This window comes from Melanostigma gelatinosum (genome assembly GCF_949748355.1).
Source record: "Melanostigma gelatinosum genome assembly, chromosome: 8".
Classification (NCBI taxonomy): Eukaryota; Metazoa; Chordata; class Actinopteri; order Perciformes; family Zoarcidae; genus Melanostigma; species Melanostigma gelatinosum.
In genome coordinates this window covers 4,392,985-4,414,437 of record NC_136641.1, presented here as the reverse complement: position 1 = coordinate 4,414,437, position 21,453 = coordinate 4,392,985, and the positions used below count along the sequence as shown (strand labels likewise).

The window sequence follows — 21,453 nt, the reverse complement described above, 5'->3', positions numbered from 1 at the left end:
CCACACTGATAGAGAGATGGAGCAGGGACCCCCGACTATATATATTGTATAAAAGTGTTTTATATTAAACTGGGCCTCTTGCCATGAATACCTCTTTATTGTGCATTCAATACTAAACTATTCAAATAATACACAGGTTCATATCTTCATGTTTTTATTTTAAACATGTGCAAGGGAGGCCGTGCCACTGACATTTATAAACATACCGTGTCAGCTGATACCAAAGTCAATATCAACATTGTCTGTCAATTGCATGATAGTCATGCATACAAGCTAATAGACGTTTTCATTTTAAACATAAATGTGGATTAGTGCCACTGCCATGCATAAACATACCTGTTATCTTGCATACAATGCTGAACTATTAAAATAATGGACAGATTCATGTTTGGTGGGGGGTGGAGATAAAAAAAAAAAAGTAATTTCTATCATGTACTTTACTGCAATGGAGTTTTTGCTAAAAGTAGTAGCCCGCTAAACCAGTGTTTCTCAACTGGTGGGTCGCGACCCAAAAGTGGGTCGCGGACCCGTTTTCAGTGGGTCAGCCTTTGCCTGACAAAAAAAAATAAAAAATTGTGATTTTATTTTGAAGGGCATTTTTTTATGCAGCGGAATTATTCCAGCATTTACGGCACTTGTTCAGTGGTGCAGGAAAAACACCGACCAATGTGTTGTGAATCACATCACGTGATGAAGCTCCGCCAATCAAATATGAGTATTCTGACTGATTTCCTGACTTGAAATGAGAATAATATTTGTTAAAATATAATTGATGTGTGCTTTCTTTATTTGATTTGACAGTTGTTTACTACACAGATATGTTACCACTACTAGATGTCTTGAATATAGATATACCCAAATTATCGATCGATCGATCGATCGATCGATCGATCGATCGATCGATCTATCTATCTATCTATCTATCTATCTATCTATCTATCTATCTATCTATCTATCTATCTATATATATATATATATATAATTTGGGTGGTGGGTCCCGGCTTGTCATTAAGGGGTGATGGTGGGATAGTTTTTCTCTGTTCTTTGAGCTTAAGTTTTGATGGCAGATGTTGTGCCCGCTGAGTAAAAAACAATGGTGATGGAAAGCACAACAGTTCAGGGACACAAACGACAAGTTTATGATGACAAGACGCTGTTGTCGCACCGTTACATGAAACTGCTTTAGATCAGTGCCAACTCATCCACATTGTCGAAATCATCTAAGTATTCAGCCATGACATTGAGCATCCTTTAGATAACACTGACCTACGCTTTCTGGACTATTAACACAACAAACTCTGCCCGGCTGGCAGTTGCATTTCCACTGTTGTCTCAGAAAGACTCTTTCCATAATGTTAGTGGCAGAAACAAGCACTTCACATGGACATACATTGACGGTGCCAAATTGCCCCGATATGATTACATTCGGTTGCCATCTACAACTCTGGTGAGCTTTAGATTCCGGTGCATATATTACGGTGTACTTATTTACTGGGTATCAATAAAACACCTACTGGTAAATTTGGGGTAACAGTGTTGATAATGCAATAAAACAGGGTTGGGGTTGAAAAGTGTAATCCCAGAAAATGGAAGCATCCAGATGATAACATTAACGCGAAGTTAAGGACTTCAAAGCTTTGTTTTCTTCTGAAATGCTAGCCAACCAAAGTATGTCACCTGCGTGGTTAGCTGACGTCACGGAAGGATTCAATGAAAGAATAGCCACTGGAATGAATATGTACAGTTGTTGGTGCTGTATTTATTGCTGCACTGTCCAGTTTGAACTATAATCTTACAATAATACTGCAGTTAGCACAGAGAGACGAACATAATAGTACAAGAATCTGCACAATGTAATAGAATCCAAGTGGAACTGCATAAAAACATTACATTACTCATTAAAATACAGTTGTTAAAGTTCATTGAAGAATGATTTTTTTAATTGAATGTTAAGGCCTCTGGTGTTTTCAGTTGTTAGACCTCTGCTCAGGTTGATGGTGGTCCGGAGCTTTGATAGGAATTTATAACTCACAAATCTTCATCGACCAATAACAATTATAAAGGTGTCATTTGTCCCACCCCAATAGGTTCAACAAAGCTAACTGGAGAATCAAGAGGCTGTCAGTCAATTGGCCCCGTGGCTAAACCCCGCCCACCACTGCTACTCCGTCAAGTTGCTCAGAGCTACGTTACCATGTAGCCCACACTGTCACTAACTGCACTTCCTGAAGAATCATTTTGACGTTTTTGGAAATAAATAGCCAAGATTCCTAGAGACAAGCAGGCAGAAGGATCTACAATATTTGTATTAAGGATATATCCAGGATGTCAAACTGACTCAGCAGTGAAAACAGGCTAAAAAGATGAAAGCTAACGCTACAGATCAGTTCCTGTAAATGTGTAGGTCTTTAGTGCCTGTTACTATCATAAAAATGCATTCAGTCAACCTTCAGTAGCTGGCGTAGCATAGAACTGCTACCGCTAGTTAATGATGTGCTAACGTACTCTGCTAATGTTAGCTCATCAGGTTTTTACGTGACGCTAGAAAACTAGTATCATTATTACACAACGTTCCACTATGACAATGGCTCCAAATCCACAAACTAAAGCTGGTCAATGCTACGCTATGATTGGCCAGTCTGCGTTTGAATCTAAGCATGCCCACGCAGTCCTGACAAGTTGTCTGATCAGTCAGATTAACTGAAAACACCTGTGTGGGTGTTCAGAGGCTTGAAGATGAACTAATGAGTGTGGCCGTGAGTCTGTCAATCACGAGTCTTAGAAGCATCAATTTAAGAAATCAAATCTTGTCTTAGATACTCAGTGCTCAGACGTCGGAGCCTGACACCAGCACATGAAAGCACCTCGTGACAACAAGTGTTCTAGTGCTGTTTCTATTTTCGTTCCAGCCCATCTTATGGAAACCCACCTAATATATGTACATTACTGTGAGTATCAAAAGTTTAAGTAACCTATGTTCTGTTGAGTGTGCAACTGCTGCTAACATGTCAAAGGTTGCATTTCACATTACTCATCTGTCTGTCAAGCCTCTTTCATTCTTTTGTTGTTTATTTTCCTTCCTCTCTCTCACCTCCCTTCTCCTCCTCCTAGTCCTTCATCTCTTTAACCTCATCTTTCATTTTCGTAAAGTATGATGAGGCAGCAGCGCAGCTCGGCCCTTTTGTGCCCCAACTGTGACAAAGCCCCTTGTTTCTTTTCTCTCGCTCCCAATCCGTTCCTCCTTTCCTTTTATACTCAGTCTACTCTTTAAGACATCCACTCCATATTTCCTGTTCAATTCCTCCCACTTTTCACGGTTCAGTGAATTCTACTTTGACCGCAGTCAGTTTCCGGCTCAGGACTTGAAATTAATTTGAGTTTAAATTGGAGAGAAACGAAAGAAAAGGGAAAGAAAAACACAACCTTTACAAGCTTTGACCGAGAATACATCGTAGAAAAAAAGACTGAGGGTGTGATGGAAGGGATGCAGACATTTTTGTTCTTGTGTGTGAGTCATTCCTCTGATTTGGAACATTAGTAATGTTGAATATTGCATACCAAAACAATATGGCCTAATAAGATGAAATACAGTTCTACATTTAAAGAAATCACACCAACTGCTACTTTTGAAAGGATTCCAGCTTTAACACTTCCCTCTATTACAGCGGTTCCCAAACTTTTTAGGCCGCGCACCCCCTTCTACATCCCGACCGGGTTCGCGCACCCCCCCCCCCCCCCCCCCTTAATAAAAAAAAAAAAAAGAAGCAACAGAGCCTTTTAAGCCTTTATAGCCGCATAAGAATCGGACCAATGAGAGAACAGTTTGCTCGCGCGTGGCATTTGTTTACAAGATTTAGTCCGCTGTTAAATGTTGCAGTGTGAACACAAACCGAACAAAGGAGCAACTGCAACAAAGCAAACGAACTGAAGGTGTGGAAACGCCCTGAAACACTGCAACAAAGTTTCAATAACTTTCAGTTACACAAGGCGTCACTTTTAAAGAGCAATACGGATGCGAGGACACACGCACAGACTCAGAGGCAGATTATCACATTTAATTTACAATTAATGACCGACTAATGTAGCCAGGATGTCTTCGGACAAAGCATCGATGCGGCGCGACACAGTGTTGTTGGACACCGGGATCATGTCCAACTTTTTTGCTTCTTTCTCCCCAATCATACATTCCACCATCTCTCTGGCAGCTGGCAAGCTCTCTTCGGCGATTGTGTGCGGTAGCCCCTTTCTCGCTATTCTGTACCCAGATATGAAGCCCGTAGTGCGTCATTTATAGACCCAACACATGAATGAGACTCCAGTTGTTTTTGGCTGTTTTGTAACTCCTCCAATTTCGATATAAACAATGTAAGGGGCTTTTGACTTGCACTGGCATGCTTGGTGTTCAGGTGGCGACGTAAATAAGAGCTTCAGACTGTTAGCCAGAACCTCACTGCACACCACGCACTGTGGCTTTGGGGAATCTGCGTTGCCAATCCAAGTGAAGCCCAGACACACATACTTTTCATCATATTTCCTCTTTTTTTCCCAGTCTGATGCTCACTCTCGTTTCCTCTTTTTTCACCTTGACTCCGCGATGGGCCGATGTGCTCCCGATTTGTCTGTGCTATCCCTTCCTCCTTTCCGGTCTCCTCCGTCTCATCTTCCTCTGACTCTGGCTCGATTTCTTCTCCCGGTCTCTCCCCAACGCACCTCTCCGTTCCCCTCGCCTCCGATTCCTCTCTCTCTCTCTCTCTGTCCCTCTCCTCTTTTACGACTGATAGCTTCAGATGTCCCACCTGACAGTTTTTAAATTAAAATTACATTTTTTTTTAATATTTAATATTATTACACCATCAGACCGCCATTACACTTTTCCTCTCGCGCACCCCCTAGAGGCAGCTCGCGCACCCCCAGGGGTGCGCGCACCCCACTTTGGGAATCCCTGCTCTATTACATCACTCCTTTTATTCGATTGTATCCTGCTCAATAAAGCCACTTGATTTGATTAAAACCAAATTCTTTCCTTTGTTTTTCATTAAACCTCCAATAGAGGTGAAATGCTGAATCACTTCAGAGACCTTATTTGTTTCCTATATGTATCATTAAAACTACCTGGAGTTTTTGTACATGGAGGTTTTGTAAGCCGGTCCTGTTTTGTTTTGTGCACACAAGCACGTCCACGAGCATGCAGGCAACACATTCCTGCTTCCTTAATGCAATAGGCCCTTTTACAGCAGACATTTGACTTGTTTTAGTACTGTGTTAACACCAAACGCAAAGCCTCCAGTAAGTGACGCCAATAAACGCAAACGATACCGCGGTGAAGCTCACTCCAGAGAGAAGGAGGGGCTTACCTCCATGTAGATATGGACCACAGACGGCTTAGAGCATTTCTTTCCATCATGTATCATGGGTGAAATAACCACTATTGCTGCTTTGCACATGTTGTGGAAGTCCCAGATACATCGGAAAAAAACAAACAACGAACGACGTCGTGCAACTGGCCTCGGTACCTGGCGTGCTATGCTGGAGTTCACATTGATCGACACATAAACTGGTTGTTATGATTAGAAACCGTGTCTGATGGAATTATCTTCACTCTGATTGCTTTATTGTTTGGAAAGTCTCATACATGTGATTGACTAAAAAAAAGAAAGCAACGAGTTAAAGTTAACTAGTAGCTCACGTATTATGTGAACTATTCAGACTGTTTCAATAGAATTGCAACAGCTTGGGTCCATGATTACTTCCTGTCGACTGAAGTCAACAGGAAACAAACTGTTGTAGTATTTCACCCATGAAACAGCCAACTACTGAGGCCTGTATATTGTTATGAGTGTACGGACATTGTTATGAGCGAAAATGGATCGTTTTGTAACTCGACCAAAAAACATGAATCTGTCCATTGTTTTATGCATGGTAGGGGCACTAATAGGCCATCACTCATTTTTCGCCACATTCTAATTTAAGCCAGTTCAGTTAGCACCTTTGGCAATTTAACAGGCTAACACTAAGGCTAGCTAATGTTACATTATATTCCGATGGGACCTAAGATAAAATGTTTACTGCACAGACGACTGCTTTCGGCCGGTGGCACCTTTGCCCTCTTAATTGTTGCAAACAATTTCTGACGTCCGTTTACTTATTTAGGTGTCAAATATGAAATATTGGGCTCTCCTTTTTTGTTGTCACATCCAATGTTCCCTCTAATTTTTCATGTGTCTGGGCATACACACAAGCTCCCTGAGCACACTGAGGACCACTGTGAGCAACATCAGATGTGCACGCTGTGGCCACACACCAGTATCACACCTGTTCAAAACCTTGGATCATAGCAAGTTACATGGCTTATTAAAAGAATCAAATTACAGCAGCAATTATCACTAGTTTACTTTTAATATAAGTGATTTGACAAACTTTAAAGGAAAAAGACAAAAATCTTGTTGTTCATGAGATGTGTAGTATGTTTTATGTGAGAGTCCTGCTTGGCCATGGGAAGAGTCTTGCTTTGGCCTGTGTGAGGTCCTGTTGTGATGCCATGTGATCGTGGATTTGTTGAACTGACAGTATTGATGCATTCATTTTGATGGCTAGTAAAATGTTGTCAATGACAACTTTAACTTGCTTGGGGTCAGATTTTGTTTTGTGTGACAGCTCGTTCCTTTTCTCTCTGTCTTTTGCGTTTTCCTGCAATAATGTACCAATCCCCTGTCCCATCTTGAGTCTTCGTACAATTCCAACAGCTTTCAAATGACTTTTCTGCTGAATGTGACGCTTGAGGTAGTCCAACTTCCATTCAGTCCACATTTTTCCCTCGGAAAACTCATTTGCTACTTTAGCTTCGCTGCATGTTTTGCAGAGTAGACCCTTCTCACTCGAAAAAGAAAAAATCTCACCCAGTTTCACCGCTTGTTCTTCTATTTGAACATACTCCGACAGCCATTCCATCTTAAAATAACCACATTTCTTTTTTCCAATGGCTTGGTGAGTGGATGTGTCGCTGCCCGTTCGTTTCGCCATGATAAGGGGTTAGCATTTGCGTCTCGTAACTCCGCCGCACTGTTGTTAGCCAGCTAACCTGCACGGCGCGAATGGGCAGGGCAATAGTGTCAATGCTATGATTGGCTGCGTAGCGTAAGTGAACCGAATCGTATCATTGGCTGGACACCTGTCACTCACTGAGTTACGTTGCAAAATAGTACAGAAAACAAAATTATTATTATTATTATTATTATTGGTTTAATTGATTAGATAAGATTAGGACTAATATTAGATATTAATTAATACGTTTATGTTGAATTTTATTTTATGCGCTGCATAGATTTTCTTGTGCGCTGAGAATGTGCGAGCAGTGCGCGATTGCCCAAGCGCGCAGCTTAGAGGGAACATTGGTCACATCCCCCTGCACAGCATAAAAAAGGCATGTTCAAGTCTGACAGTGGGCTTTTACCCGGAACCCAATATGGCGGTGGCAAACAGTAAACAAACGCCAGCTGCACAGCTATCTAATCTACATTACAGGGTTGCTTTAAAATTCATTACTTAAATACGTAAATATCTTATTTCTTACACCAACTCAGCACACCGTCTGTCTCAGTTGTTGGTTTGATGGACTGGAAAGATTTAAATCTGTACGCGGGGTGCTCCTGTTACCACCTCTGAGGTGCCCTTAAGCAAGGAAGTATACCTCCATCTGCTCCAGTGGAGCTCGTCCGTGGCCAAATTCGATTGTTGTCAGCTGCCAGCATTTGTGCTGAGAGCAATTACCCTGGTAGAAAGTGAGTCATTTTATGAAGTAACTACTGCTGTACCGGCTGTTTTGAGGAGATGTTTAATTTTTACTAACATGGTAGCCATTTAAACACACACTGAAATCTATTTGAATCCACGTTGTGAGAGGTAACAGGCCTGATATGTGTTTGGAAGGGTGTGTCCAAAATGTGCTTAAGATCGACAGGATTTATGTGAGGTGAGTTGGGCTTTTACTTTTTTATGTGAAATGTGAATGTTGAAAACAAGTTAGGAAATTGAACGGGCCTCAACTTCCCCTTTTTCAGAAAAGTAAGTGCAGATATGCAAATTGGAAATATGACAATCTGCATGCTGGGCTGTCACCTATCTCAATAACAGCTTGTAGCTATGAATCTGCTTGGCAATTGTGTTATTCATGACATGCCACAATTACCTGCTTTCTCAGTCTTTCTCTCTGTCTTTCTCTCTCTACTCTCACCCTCAGTGGGATTCCAGGGAAGAAGTGTGGAGTCATTATCTTTGCTGCAGAGGAGCTCAGTAACTGCAGGGTCAGTACACACACACACACACACACACTGTCTCGAACATGCACACAACACAGTGTTGTTGAAGCATTTTCATATAGTTTGCATGTTTTATTTGCCCTGATACTGTTGTTATATGGCTTGCAATCGTCTCCCCCCCCACACACAAACACACCCACACACCAATACACAAAAAGGGTTTCATGATGAGCCAATCTTTCAACGATAAATCATGAAATGTACCCAAAAAAGGTCCCATCATTGGGACCCCCACCTTCAAGTTAAGCTTTTCAGGCTTGTTGAGCGCTGATCAATGCTGTATGTTGAGTTTCTCAGACTCTCTAAATATGATTAAAATGAACTGTCAAGATGGTTTCCAGCAATAAACAAAGTCATTTTTCTCTTCCAATGTTTCCATTCCCCTGCCGCAATAATATATTACTACCAATCAGGCAGTCAGATACAGACAGAGAATTCCCTCTGTGTATATGTGTATATGTGTGTGTGTGTGTGTGTGTGTGTGTGTGTGTTTCTGGTAATATTTGTATCATAGATCATTTAAAAAAATATTTAAACTAATTATCAAAGTCATTGTGGAATGGCAATTCCTTTAAAGCAAATTATAAAACACATTTGCAGTAATATTCTGGGTACATTAGTACATTATAGTACATTATAGTAAAATTACCAAAAACAGTGGTCCTCACTTGGATGGAGTAGCACTGTCCACCGTTGGGGATGTACGAAAGTATGTTTGTGTGTGTGTGTGTGTGTGTGTGTGTGTGTGTGTGTGTGTGTGTGTGTGTGTGTGTGTGTGTGTGTGTGAGAAAGAGAGGGTTGGCGGTTTAGATCTTCAGAATGAGGACATTTTTGGGAAGGGAGAACATCTTTGCCGGAGACAGACCCCTTAAAGGCATGTTTGAGGGGTCAGACCTTGTTTTAAAGTTCAGATTACAATCAGGTTGATGGTAAGGGTAAGGGTTGAGGTCAGGCATTTAGTTGTGGTGGTTAATGTTCGGGTAATGTGCTACGAAATACATTGTGTCAATGATTGTCCTCATAAAGTTAGAAGTACAAGGTTGTGTGTGTGTGCTCCAGAGAACATTTTGTGAACAGGCCTATCCTGGTTGTGTTCATCATAATTTCTCTGGGAGGTGTTGTTCTTGACAAGATTCAAATGCTCTTCAGAAATTTTGATAAGTGTGCTGTGTATGTGTGTGTGAGTGTGTGTGCGGGTCTAGGCTGACAAACCCCATCTGTCAATGGCGAGCATGTCCCAGGTTGCCTTCCTACTGGAGGCAATGACTAAAGTGGCTCATTAAGGGCAATCAATCCATCCATCCACATATCTCCCCTTCCATCCTTGGTTCCTTCCTTTCTTATCCCAGGCATTTTAATACAGAGGCAGGAATAAAATAGTTTCTCATTAACTGCTGCAACCATGCATCCACATGTATGAAGCCATTCCCTTATGTTACAGACAGCCCATAATAAAATCGGTTTCTCCCACTCGTAAAATGTGTAATTTAAAATAATCTTATTGAAATCACTGCAGTCTATGTATGCATCGGTTATCAAGCCTATCCGAACGCTGGTGTTTGGGATTCAGATCCATGGTTGCCGTTAAGCGTTGCCGTTAATTGATGTTCCACTAAAAACTGCTTCTTCTCTCTCAGGATATTGCTACCATGCAGTTGTGTGCCAACAAGCTGGACAAAAAAGACTTTTTTGGCAAGTCGGACCCCTTTCTTGTTTTCTACCGGAGTAATGAGGACGGAACGTGAGTCTGACAGCATTCAGATATGACCAGATAAGGCACTCTGAACAGACAGGAACAGATTTGATGTTTAAATAAATATGACATTGAAGCCTGATTTAAGGGCCGTCTAAAGAGGTGCATGCAACATTAGAGAGCTTTTCCCATTTTTGTCAAGAGTTTCAAATCAATATTTGAGCCTCCTTCAATTGCACACACACCCTCCAGTTTTAAAAAGAAAACAAATCATGTGAAATGGCCAAATGTGATTCTGATTTATAATGTTTTAATGCCAAAACTGCTTGTTCTGTCACTTACTTTAACTTTGACTCACTTTATATTTACTTTTTCATCTTTTAAAGGTGGGTTTCAGATACAAAGCATGCTTTAGATAGACAGATAGTATTTTATTGAACCCAAAAGGGAACTACAGGAAGCTGAAACCTTTTAAAATATATGCAGTCTGCTTATCTTCAAAGCAACCTGGTGGTCCAACAATGTCATTTATCACTGACATTTTTATGCAAGCTGTGTTGATGTTGCTGAACATCAAGAACAGCTTACAAACAATGTATTGGACAATGATTGAAAAGTGTTTTGTCAGCATTTCGGAGGTGATAGATATACTTAAACAGATGTAAAAAATAAAAATAAAAAAGCTGCAGATAAGTGATGTGGGATTATCTTCCCAGGCAATGTGAACGTGCTTTCCCTTTGGTGGCCTTGTGTGTGTGTCATTTTGCTGGCAGGTTCACCATCTGCCACAAGACGGAGGTGATCAAGAACACACTGAACCCGGCGTGGCAGCCCTTCACCATCCCCGTTAGAGCTCTCTGCAATGGCGACTTCGACAGGTCAGAGATTTTATTGCACAACTCTATTATATAAACAAATGGATAGTGAATGAAATATCATCCTGAGGTATTCCATTTCTGTAAGAAACTTGACTGTACTGACTTGTATCTGTACAAAGTTTGGTGGTACAGAGGCATGAGCCCCTGCTGAGCTGGAGGGGGGGCTGATGGTCTGGGGCTGGTTGATGGAGCCGTGGGGGATGGAGTCAGGACTATCCCATTGTCTTCCAAATCTACAGTAGAACTCGTTCAGCTTGTCTGCCAGGCATTGGTCGTTGATGGAGGGGGGGGGGCTTTAGGTTCAGTAGGTGATCTGTCTGAGGCCTCTCCAGACAGAAGCAGAGTCACTGGCTGAGAGCTGGTGTTGCAGTTTCTCAGAGTGCAGTCGTTTAGCATCTCTCACCGCCTTACTAAACCTGTATTTTGCCTCTTTGTACAAGTCCTTGTCCCCACTCCTAAATGCCTGATCCTTGTGCAGCCTTAGCTGTCTGTGAACCAGGGTTTGTCGTTGTTGTAACTCACCCTGGTGCTTGTTGGAACACAGCTGTCCTCACAGAAGCTGATGTATGACGTCACAGCCTCTGTGTACTCATCCAGACTGTTGGTAGCAGTCCTGAAAACATCTCAGTCTGTACAGTCCAAGCACGGCCGAAGATCCTCCAGAGCTTCACTGGTCCACTGCTTGAATTTCCTCACCACAGGTTTACGGAGCTTTAATTTCTGCCTGTATGCAGGAATCAGATGGAGCATGACGTGGTCAGAGAGACCCAGTGCAGCACGAGGGACGCCGTGATCGGCCCTTCTGGGGTGTAACAGTGGTCTAGAATGTTCTTCTCTCTGGTTGGACATTTAATAAACTGTCTGTATTTAGGGCGTTCATAACAGGTTTCCTTTGTTAAAGTCACCAAGGACAATAAGTAAAGAGTCCGGGTTGGTCCGCTCCACACACAGTATCTGTTCAGCGAGTGTCCGCTGTGCCTCCTGCACGTTGCCCTGCGGCGGCATGTAAACACCGACCAGCATGAATGAAGCGAACTCATGATGGGAGTAAAAGAGTTTACAGTTTATAATGAAAGATTCCAGATCAGGAGAACAGTGCTGTAGAATCACTGTCACATCGTTGCACCAGCCACTGTTGGAGTAGACACAGATTCCTCCACCCTGTAGGGGAACTTTGAGGCACAGGCAGACTCCATTGTGGATGACAACACCTTTTGCTGGGGCGATCAGAATAATGCCAGCAGTCGGTCATGGTGTCCTAGGGACCAGCACTGGTGTTATTGAGACTGACTCAGTTTTCACACAGCACTCTGTTATCTAAGTCAGGTTAGACCAGAGGTAGCCAACACGGTGCCCGCAGGCAGCTGGTCGCCCGCAGGGACCACGTGAGTCGCCCGCAAGGCATGTTCTAAAAATAGCACTAGGTCCCCATGGAGCTCCATCTAAAAATTGTAGTTTCTGTTCTTTTTGGATCAAAAACGCTTGCATTCATGTCGATTTTAAAAGGAAGAGGCCGCCGCACCGCACTAGGTTTTCAGGTTCCAAATGGCGTGCGCTTCCCGTTGGCACCGGACGCGCTGCCCCCGCCGTGATCGCACACCGTCATCAGGCCGCGGGGCAACAACTCGTGGGTGGCCGGGGTAGAGGCGAGGCAACGCAGTACGATGGAAAAGGCCCAGACTAGAGGTTTGAACGCAGGCGAGTCTCCGAGGCAAAGACGCTCGCGTGCCTCGGAGGGTTGGATTCCCCCCCCCCCCCCCGGCTACAGACAAGACTTTTTACTAGTTTCTTCGTGGAGAAAAAGGTACCCAAAAAAAAGCTGGTGACTGCAGACTACAGGCCGACATGCAGGCTTCATTGCGCAATGCAAAGTTGACCCAGATTTCCCAAAATGTGGTGATTAGTACTAATGTAATAGGATTAATTTAAACGTGAAAGAGTTGATTTTTTTTATCTTACATAACTGATCATTTGTATAAACATGGGACAGAGTTCATGATTTGTTCAAAAATGTTACGAAGGCAGTGGTTTGTACAAAGAGTCATGATGTGAAGATGACAGTTAATGATTTCCTAATTATTTTTAGAAATGATCATTTTTACAAAAATACAACAGGTGCGATTTTGAACAAAATACACAATCATTGTTAATAATTATTGTGAGGAATAATTAACATTGACATGTGATCAGTCTCTTCACATATATTATGATTATTAAAAGGTGATCTGTGCAACTTTGTTATTCAGGAAGTTTGTATCAAACAAGTAGCCCTTCGTACTGCTCAATACCCTTGAAGTAGCTCTCCGTTTCAAAAAAGGTTGGTGACCCCTGGGTTAGACTGTGCTGAGCTGCCAGATACACACTCCATACAGAAGTGCATACAGTGCCACTTTTGTAAAAACGAGGGAGCTATTATCCTTGACTCCTCTTTGATTTTTGTTCATTATCGTAGGGACTCGCTGTTCAAAATGACATCCATGAGCATTGACGCGTTAGCGGGACGTTCCATCTAAAAGGCTGGAATGTTTGAGTTAGAATGGTTTGCAAGAGCTTAAGTATAAACACAAATATACACACAGGTGTTTTTGACAGGATGTGATCTGATATAGAGCAGACCGTCGGAATTAAAATATTCTCTGTCTATTTCAGGACTGTAAAGATAGATGTCTATGACTGGGATCGAGATGGAAGGTAACATCATCTATGGGTAACCACTCACTGTGGCCCCGTGATTCATAGCGATGTTTTTCAAAAGTCAGAGAACAATGAAAACGCTGTGTGTAAATATATTAGAATGTACTGAGAAATTGACAGAAACAAAGAATCCAGAAAAGACACGTGGATAGAGACAAAGACGTGACAATTACTCTCTCAATGATAACATCTGCATTCATCTCATCTCATCTGTCTTTGCGGGTGTTTTGTCTGCAGCCATGACTTCATTGGCGAGTTCACCACCAGTTACAGAGAGCTGTCTCGGGGGCAGAACCAGTTCAATGTCTACGAGGTGAGACGTGATATTGTTCGTTCTTTTTTTTAGGACACCAGGTGAGAAACTGAAATGTTGAATTTCTGAAGAGTCTACAATAATGGCCAAACACTCAAACTAAAAACCTTATTTTTCTACAGTTTTGACCAAATATGCACACAAGTCAATACAAACACCAAGAATATATAAATGGTCGGGCTGCTCTCACTGTTGGTGGCTAAAACCTATGGAAGGTAATAATGGGGTATAATTGTTATACAACCCACGTAATCAATCTGTATGTAATCCACATAATCGTGAGGCAGGACAGTTGACGGAATGTAAAAATCGACAAAGTCGTAGAAGTGTGGAGGTTGTGGAGGTCGTGGAGGAAGGTACGGGCACAAAAACACAGGACTTTCACTCAGGAGACCGCTGTGTGAAACCAGAAGTAGCTGCCGATACCAGAGCCGAATACGGCGTCTCTACGTTACTCATCCGCTTTTCAAATATGGTAACTTCCCCTCATCCGTTGCAAAGAAGGCGAAATTGCTAAACTCGAGGCTTCAAAACGGCAGTCGACAAACCAATAGGTGACGTCATGATGACTACGTCCACTTCTTATATACAGTCTATGGTTATAACCCAAAACCCCAATCTTTACCGAAACCTAACCTGGTAGTTTTGTTGCCCAACCAGGTTCTGCACTGTAAAGGGCTTGTGCGGGCACACTGATCGCTCGCGTTGCTGGACATTCAGAGGATAACACCAAAAGAAAGTACAGCAAAACCTTTCTTAAGATATCATACGAAACGTTGTATGAGGATATTGAAATGCAATGTATCCTTTCACACTGTAAAATACACTCAGTTCTTACCAGAACATTTATTTGACTTCAATGAGGCGAGGCAATTAGGGCCAAGAACTTTTCTTAAGCTTAATGTTGAGGTTTGAATAAAACGATCCAAACAAAACCATTACTCGACAAGAAGTATTTATTAGTTGTGCTGGGGATGAAAGCCCATCAATGGCCACAGCTTATTAAAACCAGCTCAAACAAAGAATACTTAAATGTGCTCCAAGCTAACCAATTAATAATAGTACTGCAGCATAATGATTGAATCCTCTAATCTAAAGGAGAAGAGAAAGTGAAGTCGGTTTTGTAAAGTATGCATGCTTTAATCTCTCCACCTCTCCCTTTACACAGTCTCCACTCTCTATATAAACACAGTTAAACATAACATCAGTCTCAATGCGTGGCCTCTCAGTATCAGAAATCTGTTGAATTATTCATGTGAACATCGTTCCAGGGTATAAGTACCCGCTCAGTCACTAACTCGCTTCCCACCATCACCGGCAGGTTTTGCATCCCAAGAAGAAAGGCAAAAAGAAGAAATACGTCAACTCTGGAACTGTGAGTGTACGCCCACACCTCTAATGTCCCATTTCATGTTTTACATAGTCATATAGGTACCGTCACCTCTTACATCTGCTTCTCTCTTGCTGACTCTGCTGCTGTCTGGCCACCTGTTAGTCTTATTCCTTCCTGTCCACCTGGCCCCGGTCCCTTCTCTGCCCCTCCTTCTCTTTTCATCACTCGGTATGTGTGTGTGTGTGTGTGTGTGTGTGTGTGTGTGTGTGTGTGTGTGTGTGTGTGTGTGTTCGCCAGGTTACTCTGCTGTCCTTCAAAGTGGAGTCCGAGTATACCTTTGTGGATTTCATCCGAGGAGGGTGAGTGGAATAATAATAAGTCTGCTCTCACAGTGAGAGCAGACTTTGTTGCGGGGACATGAATCTGTTTACAACATCACATTGTGGGGACTCGCCGTGCTTATGGGGGCAAAATGCAGGTCCCCATAAAGTAAATCATTGCATATTAGGGTGAGGACTTGGTCTGAGGTTAGGGTCAGGGTTAGGGTAATGGCCGGTTAGGTCTGGTGTAAGTCATCAGGCAATGAATGTAAGTCAATGTTTGTGTTGTGTGTGGAGATACTTGATTGAATTTCCCAATGTACTAAGAGCATCACTCTGAATTCACTGGCTATGAGTTTTTGGGGAAATTTGCATTTGTTAATACCTAATTTATTCAGTTCAATCACCTTTGAGTGCTGGTTACATTTTGTAGGCCTTCGTGGAGGAATATTGTCCTGCAATACTAATTAGCCAGTAAACAAATTACTTTGCTCTTATTTGCATCAATGTGTATGCGTTGGAGATAAAGTGTGTGTTAAGTCTTCTGAAGTGTGTGATCTTTGTTGTTTGTTCTCTTTGATTCCCATTGTCTATGCAACAGAACACAACTCAACTTCACAGTGGCTATAGACTTCACAGCATCCAATGGTACGTCCCGCACTCTTGTGTTATAGATACATTCCTTTGTCTTGCATGTATTTTCATTCACAGCAACAGGCTCAGAACAATTCATTTGCAGTGGAAGCCGGTGTTGTGAAGTTACAAACTGACACTTGTCGAGCACATTCTGGACAAAGCAAAGTGTAGCACTAGCCCGATCTGACCAATGTCTGACGAGGATCCTGCTCTGCTTTTATGCAATTGTTTCATATTATTATGGTTGGACGTTGTCTAATAGTGATACCCGTTACCCGGAGAGGTAACTAACACTGAGTACGTAGCACATCATTAACTAGCATTTGCACCTCTGTGCCACGCTAGCTACTGCTTTGTAATGATTGTAACTGAATAAAAACATACCTGGCTTCATAGTAACACTGATCCTGAATTGTATTGTCTGTCTCAATCGCCAGCTAATGCGGTGATTCTTTTCTGCACTGTGACCTGGAGGCTTTAGCTTCTATCTTTATTGTTTTAGCGTTTACTTTTAAAATATAACGCTTCGGTGTGAAAGGCACTCGTCCCTTTTCTCCTCTGTAATGTAACATGGCCTTTCTTCATTTTTAATGGCAGACACTCCTGCGTTTTGTTATGGTGGGCGCTCCGCTGTTTCGGAATAGATTGTTACATTTAGGCTCTGACTTTCACATGATGGAAAGTGCAGTCGACCGTGCAACGTGCACGGTGCGTGGCCAATGTATTTGGTATTTCCGTTAACATGACTCTATAATTTACCTTTTCTATCCCTGAAAATATCTCATTATTCATGCCAAGATTCTGCATGCAGCTCATCGCACACACACAACCTGTCGGGTTGCAATTGCTAGACGCTACTTTTGTAGAAACCCGTTTGAAAGGAGGAGATGAAACACACGGTAGCATGAATCATCTCCTGTGCTCCACTGGTGACACTTTGTATTTCACAGGTGGGGGGAGACATATTGTTATTCACTTCTTTGTGTTGTATGTATATGTGTGTGTGTGTGCGTGTGTGTGTGCCCTCCTCCAAGGTAACTCCTCCCAGCCCACTTCCCTCCACTATATGAGTCCCTACCAGATGAATGCCTATGCCATGGCCCTGAAAGCGGTAGGCGAGATTATCCAGGACTACGACAGTGACAAGCTCTTTCCTGCCTATGGTTTCGGAGCTAAGCTGCCCCCCGACGGCAAAATCTCCCACGGCTTCCCACTGGTAAGACACGCGTGTGAACGTGCACACAAACGCATGAATTCACACACACAAGGCGCACACGCGGTCCACCCGTATATCAGGGCGTGGCTTGGACCAGAGTTGTCGCTGCGACGACAGCTGGTCGTACAAGTTGAGGAGTCGGCTCATCTGGCTGCCAGCGGGAATCTCCCAGCATTCCCCCTCCACTTCCTCCTTGCATCCTCCTGAGGGATCAGGGCAACCATTTAGGAACCGCAGGATGCTAAGCTGAAGGGAAGTCTGGCTCTTAAGACACTGGCATGGCCTCTGCTTCTTTGCTCCTGGTTTTCTTTTCTTTTTTCTTTTTTATGAACTTTAGGGCAATGATCTACATCACAGAAGTGTCTCTTTAAAAAGTCCAACTTCAAACGTTATGACTGTAACATTATGGATTCTTAAATCCCTGTCAGCAGGCCTAGACGTAGGGTTTTAGAAATACCAAGGTTAAAACATATCTCTGTGTTCATTTCATTGTGTGAATTGGATCAGTTTTTTGTTTGTGCTGAACAGCACAGGGACAAGATGCTATCCTGGGCTCGGTGGATAGTATGTGCCATTCCTCTCTCATCTCCATCACCTCTCTTTCTTTTTCTCTCAACCTCCTCGTTGTCCCCGTATCTCTTCCCTCTCCCAAAGCTGACTTTTGAAATCTTTCAATTTCCGTCTCTCTCAGTGAAAAAAAAGTGAACGGGGTATAAATTGATAACTTCATAGAACTGGAGTTGTTCTGATACCAATATACAATACACAATTTTCATTGAAACTTTGCAGTCTTCCATTGGATGTATGTGATCATTGTTTGCTGGCTAGAAAGCTAGCTAGTTAATTCCCCTCAAGTGAAACTAAGAAGGCGGGATCATGATGGGTGGTCCCTGTAACAAGCCTGCATGGGAGCTATCCGTCGGATGATGTCGGTCCGGGGATGAATGGCATTGAACTGTAGAAGCAGTCTACTCGTAAAGCGAACTAATTTTCTGAATCACGCCCAGCAGGGATTTAGCTGCCCATCCGGTTTCCTCGAGTTGTTGGCATAATCAAAGAACCACTGTGTTGAGTAACACACACACACACACACAAGCAATGGCGGCAATCAGATGAGCAAGTCAGTAATCTTGGCATCGTATCTTTACCGCTAAGTATTTGCAGTCAATTATTTCACAATTTGTAATATATACACCTAATAAAAAATAGTGGATCCCAGTGATCTCACTCTTTGGGCACAGCCATGTCTGTACTTGTGTGAACTTGACAGTTGAAGTGAGAAATGTACCGGTATTGCCCTCTGCCGAATCGCAAGCTCACAGACTTTTTCATTAGATGCAGAGGTCTGAAGTTCGAGGGAGACGGACACATTTATTTGTAGCTAGTTTTCTGGATGTCTTCTCTTTAATGGTGTGGGCCACCTGTTTTCCCCTATTTGCTTGTATACAGTGCATCAGTTAAATGTAGATATATTGCGTACAGTGGTGTATAGTAACGAAGTAGAAATACTTCGTTACTGTACTTAAGTAGTTTTTTTGGGTATCTGTACTTTACTTTACTACTTATATTTCTGTTTACTTTTACTTTTACTTCACTACATTTTGCAAAGAAAACTGATACTTTTACTCCGATACATTTCCCCTGAAACCTTCGTTACTCGCTACAAAATCAAATCTATCTTTAGAAACAAAATGAATCACGAGAGCAGCGTCGGGGACTGTGGTGGAACACAGACTGCAAGCAAGCAGGTTTGGTGAACCAGTGGTCCTAGCAGCAAGTTAAATCATTGGTTAATCACGTTAATGCACAATTGAAAACAAGTGCTCTCAAAGCCGCGGTGTTTGATTCCCAGTGATGCCCAGGATGCTACATGCTATAAGCTAGCGGGCGACTATGAGTATAATTCCACTCTACGATGACTGATTTCATGATGGAAGCAGAAATGGAAGCACCTGCTACTCCCGCAACAAACGACGGTGGTGACGAAGACCAACACCAGTGGATCGCTAGCGAGTTAGTGAGCTGAGGAAGTGTTGACAGTTGTGCAGCACTAGTTGGCTAACGTTAGCTGTAGCTATATACACGGATTGACAGGAGCCGCGAGAGCGCAGCATTCGGGGAATCCTTCGCAGCTGTGCGTAAGCTGTCTGTGACGCTGAACACACCTCTACCTGCCTCAGTATGAAGGTAGATTTGTGTCTTTATTTTTCAAAAGCAAAAAAAAGTTTCAAAAGCAAAAGAAAGTTTCAAAAGCAAAAATAAAAGTTTTAAAAGCAAAAAAAAAAGTTTCAAAAGCAAAAAAAAAAGTTTTAAAAGCAAATATATAAACTGAGAATAATTTATTTGTTAAAAAAATAAAAGCTTTGGTTTTGAATCCAAAAGTTTTGAAACTAAAAGTTTTGAAACTAAAAGTTTTGAAACTCAAAGTTTTGAAACTAAAAGTTTTGAAGCCAAAAGTTGTGAAACCAAAAGTTTTGAAGCCAAAAGCTGAGTTGGGTGTAGTGGGCGGGGCATACGCTGCTGAATGTATCAGGAGTTTCTATTGGTCCTTTGACTTGCGTCTCGTATCTGCATCATCTACACAAACGGGAGGTTACGTGACATGGAGGTAAGTTGACTGCTCTGTTTTGTCAAAATGATTGTAAATATAGCAGCACTTCACTTTCTTCTCATGTTGTTCGTGTCGGTGAGTCTCTTTTTAAGAACGACATGGAGGGCTGCTGTGTTGACATGTAGCCCCACTGTGGGCGAACGTTACATGCACCTGAGGCATCTATGTTAGCTATGGTTAGCTACACATGTATGACACAATTTAAAACAAATCCTATGAGCGTGGTTCTCTCTGACCGATGTAGGTACAGATGACGACACTGTATCTAAAAACGACATGCGTCTTATGACTACACTGGTCAGACACCGAAGAAAACTTTTACTACTTCTGCCACCTCTGCTTGAAACGTCCCTTATTTGTTCAAACGCACCACCTTGTGGCGGAACTGTGCAGTACACACACATACATGATAGTCGATAAATTGGCAATTATGAACGCAGGCTCTGGGAAAATACTTTAAATCAGTGTATTTTAGATCACATATATGCCTCGCATGGAAATTAACATGCATGTGCTACAACTCTATTATTTTTATTCATAGGTTCTTGTGTGCAATTGTAAATAAACCTATTAAATTAGTTGAATTGATTAACACAAACATATTAAGTTTTGGGTTCCTGCTGACAAGTACGAATCATGTAACAGTCAAAGGTACCCAAAACATTATCAGTTGACCCCATACAAAGGCTTGTATCATTTTATACTTGATAATTAACAAAATTGTACCACTTGTGCCTTTATAATAAGCTCCAGAGAGTAAAATAGTGACACAAAACGCATTAAACTTACATTTAAACGTGTCTGTGCATTATGGAGGGGTTCTGTATATTTGTTAAATCATTCCATTGTTTAGTTTGTTGGCAATGACTGGCTTTTCTTGTTCGACTATATGGTCTGTGTATTTATAATAATCCAGTGTGGTCATAATTCCCTTTTCTACAGAATGGAACCTCTTCCACAAAGAGCTTTTGTTCAGGTATGTTGACCTCTCTCCTCAAAATGTAATTCATCTGCATATACACATCTAAACATTTTTGATACCACTGCTGGTCAGGGATCGGCTTTCTGCAGTAATCACAAGGGAGCCAATTGATGTTGATTACCTGCATATGGTTATCTCTCAGGAATTGCAGTTTCTTCGAGCAGGGGCAGTCTATATGGATATTCCTCAGTGTGTAGTAGATGGTTTACAAAATCTAAGTGAAGTGATCAAGTCTCACATTTCAAACAGCACTGTTGCTCCATTACTTGACAGTGTAGCTGTAGTTGAATGTGTCAGGATCCAGGATCCCTGTCTGACCCGGTGTGTGTTTCCCCTGATCTCCTCTCCTCATGTGTTCTGTCATTCCCCCGTTTGTTGTGGTGTGCCATGTGCTCTGTTTGTCCTCTGCCTCCAGACACCTCCCATGGCCGCACCCTTGATTGTGCACAGCTGAGGACACTC

At 42.3% G+C, this 21,453-nt stretch overlaps 1 protein-coding gene across 1 annotated transcript in view; it reads left to right on the top strand.

The window, feature by feature from the left end:
* LOC306781111 (copine-9-like) overlaps positions 1-21,453 on the top strand; it is a gene marked incomplete at both ends in the record, with an annotated part of 128,619 nt that overhangs the window by 61,235 nt on the left and 45,931 nt on the right. The window contains 9 exons of the mRNA XM_079273801.1: positions 8,237-8,300; positions 9,953-10,056; positions 10,782-10,886; positions 13,536-13,577; positions 13,818-13,893; positions 15,215-15,268; positions 15,524-15,585; positions 16,148-16,194; positions 17,217-17,398. Coding sequence (XP_079129927.1) covers positions 8,237-8,300; positions 9,953-10,056; positions 10,782-10,886; positions 13,536-13,577; positions 13,818-13,893; positions 15,215-15,268; positions 15,524-15,585; positions 16,148-16,194; positions 17,217-17,398 — 736 coding nt within the window. The remainder of the gene's footprint in view (positions 1-8,236; positions 8,301-9,952; positions 10,057-10,781; positions 10,887-13,535; positions 13,578-13,817; positions 13,894-15,214; positions 15,269-15,523; positions 15,586-16,147; positions 16,195-17,216; positions 17,399-21,453) is intronic.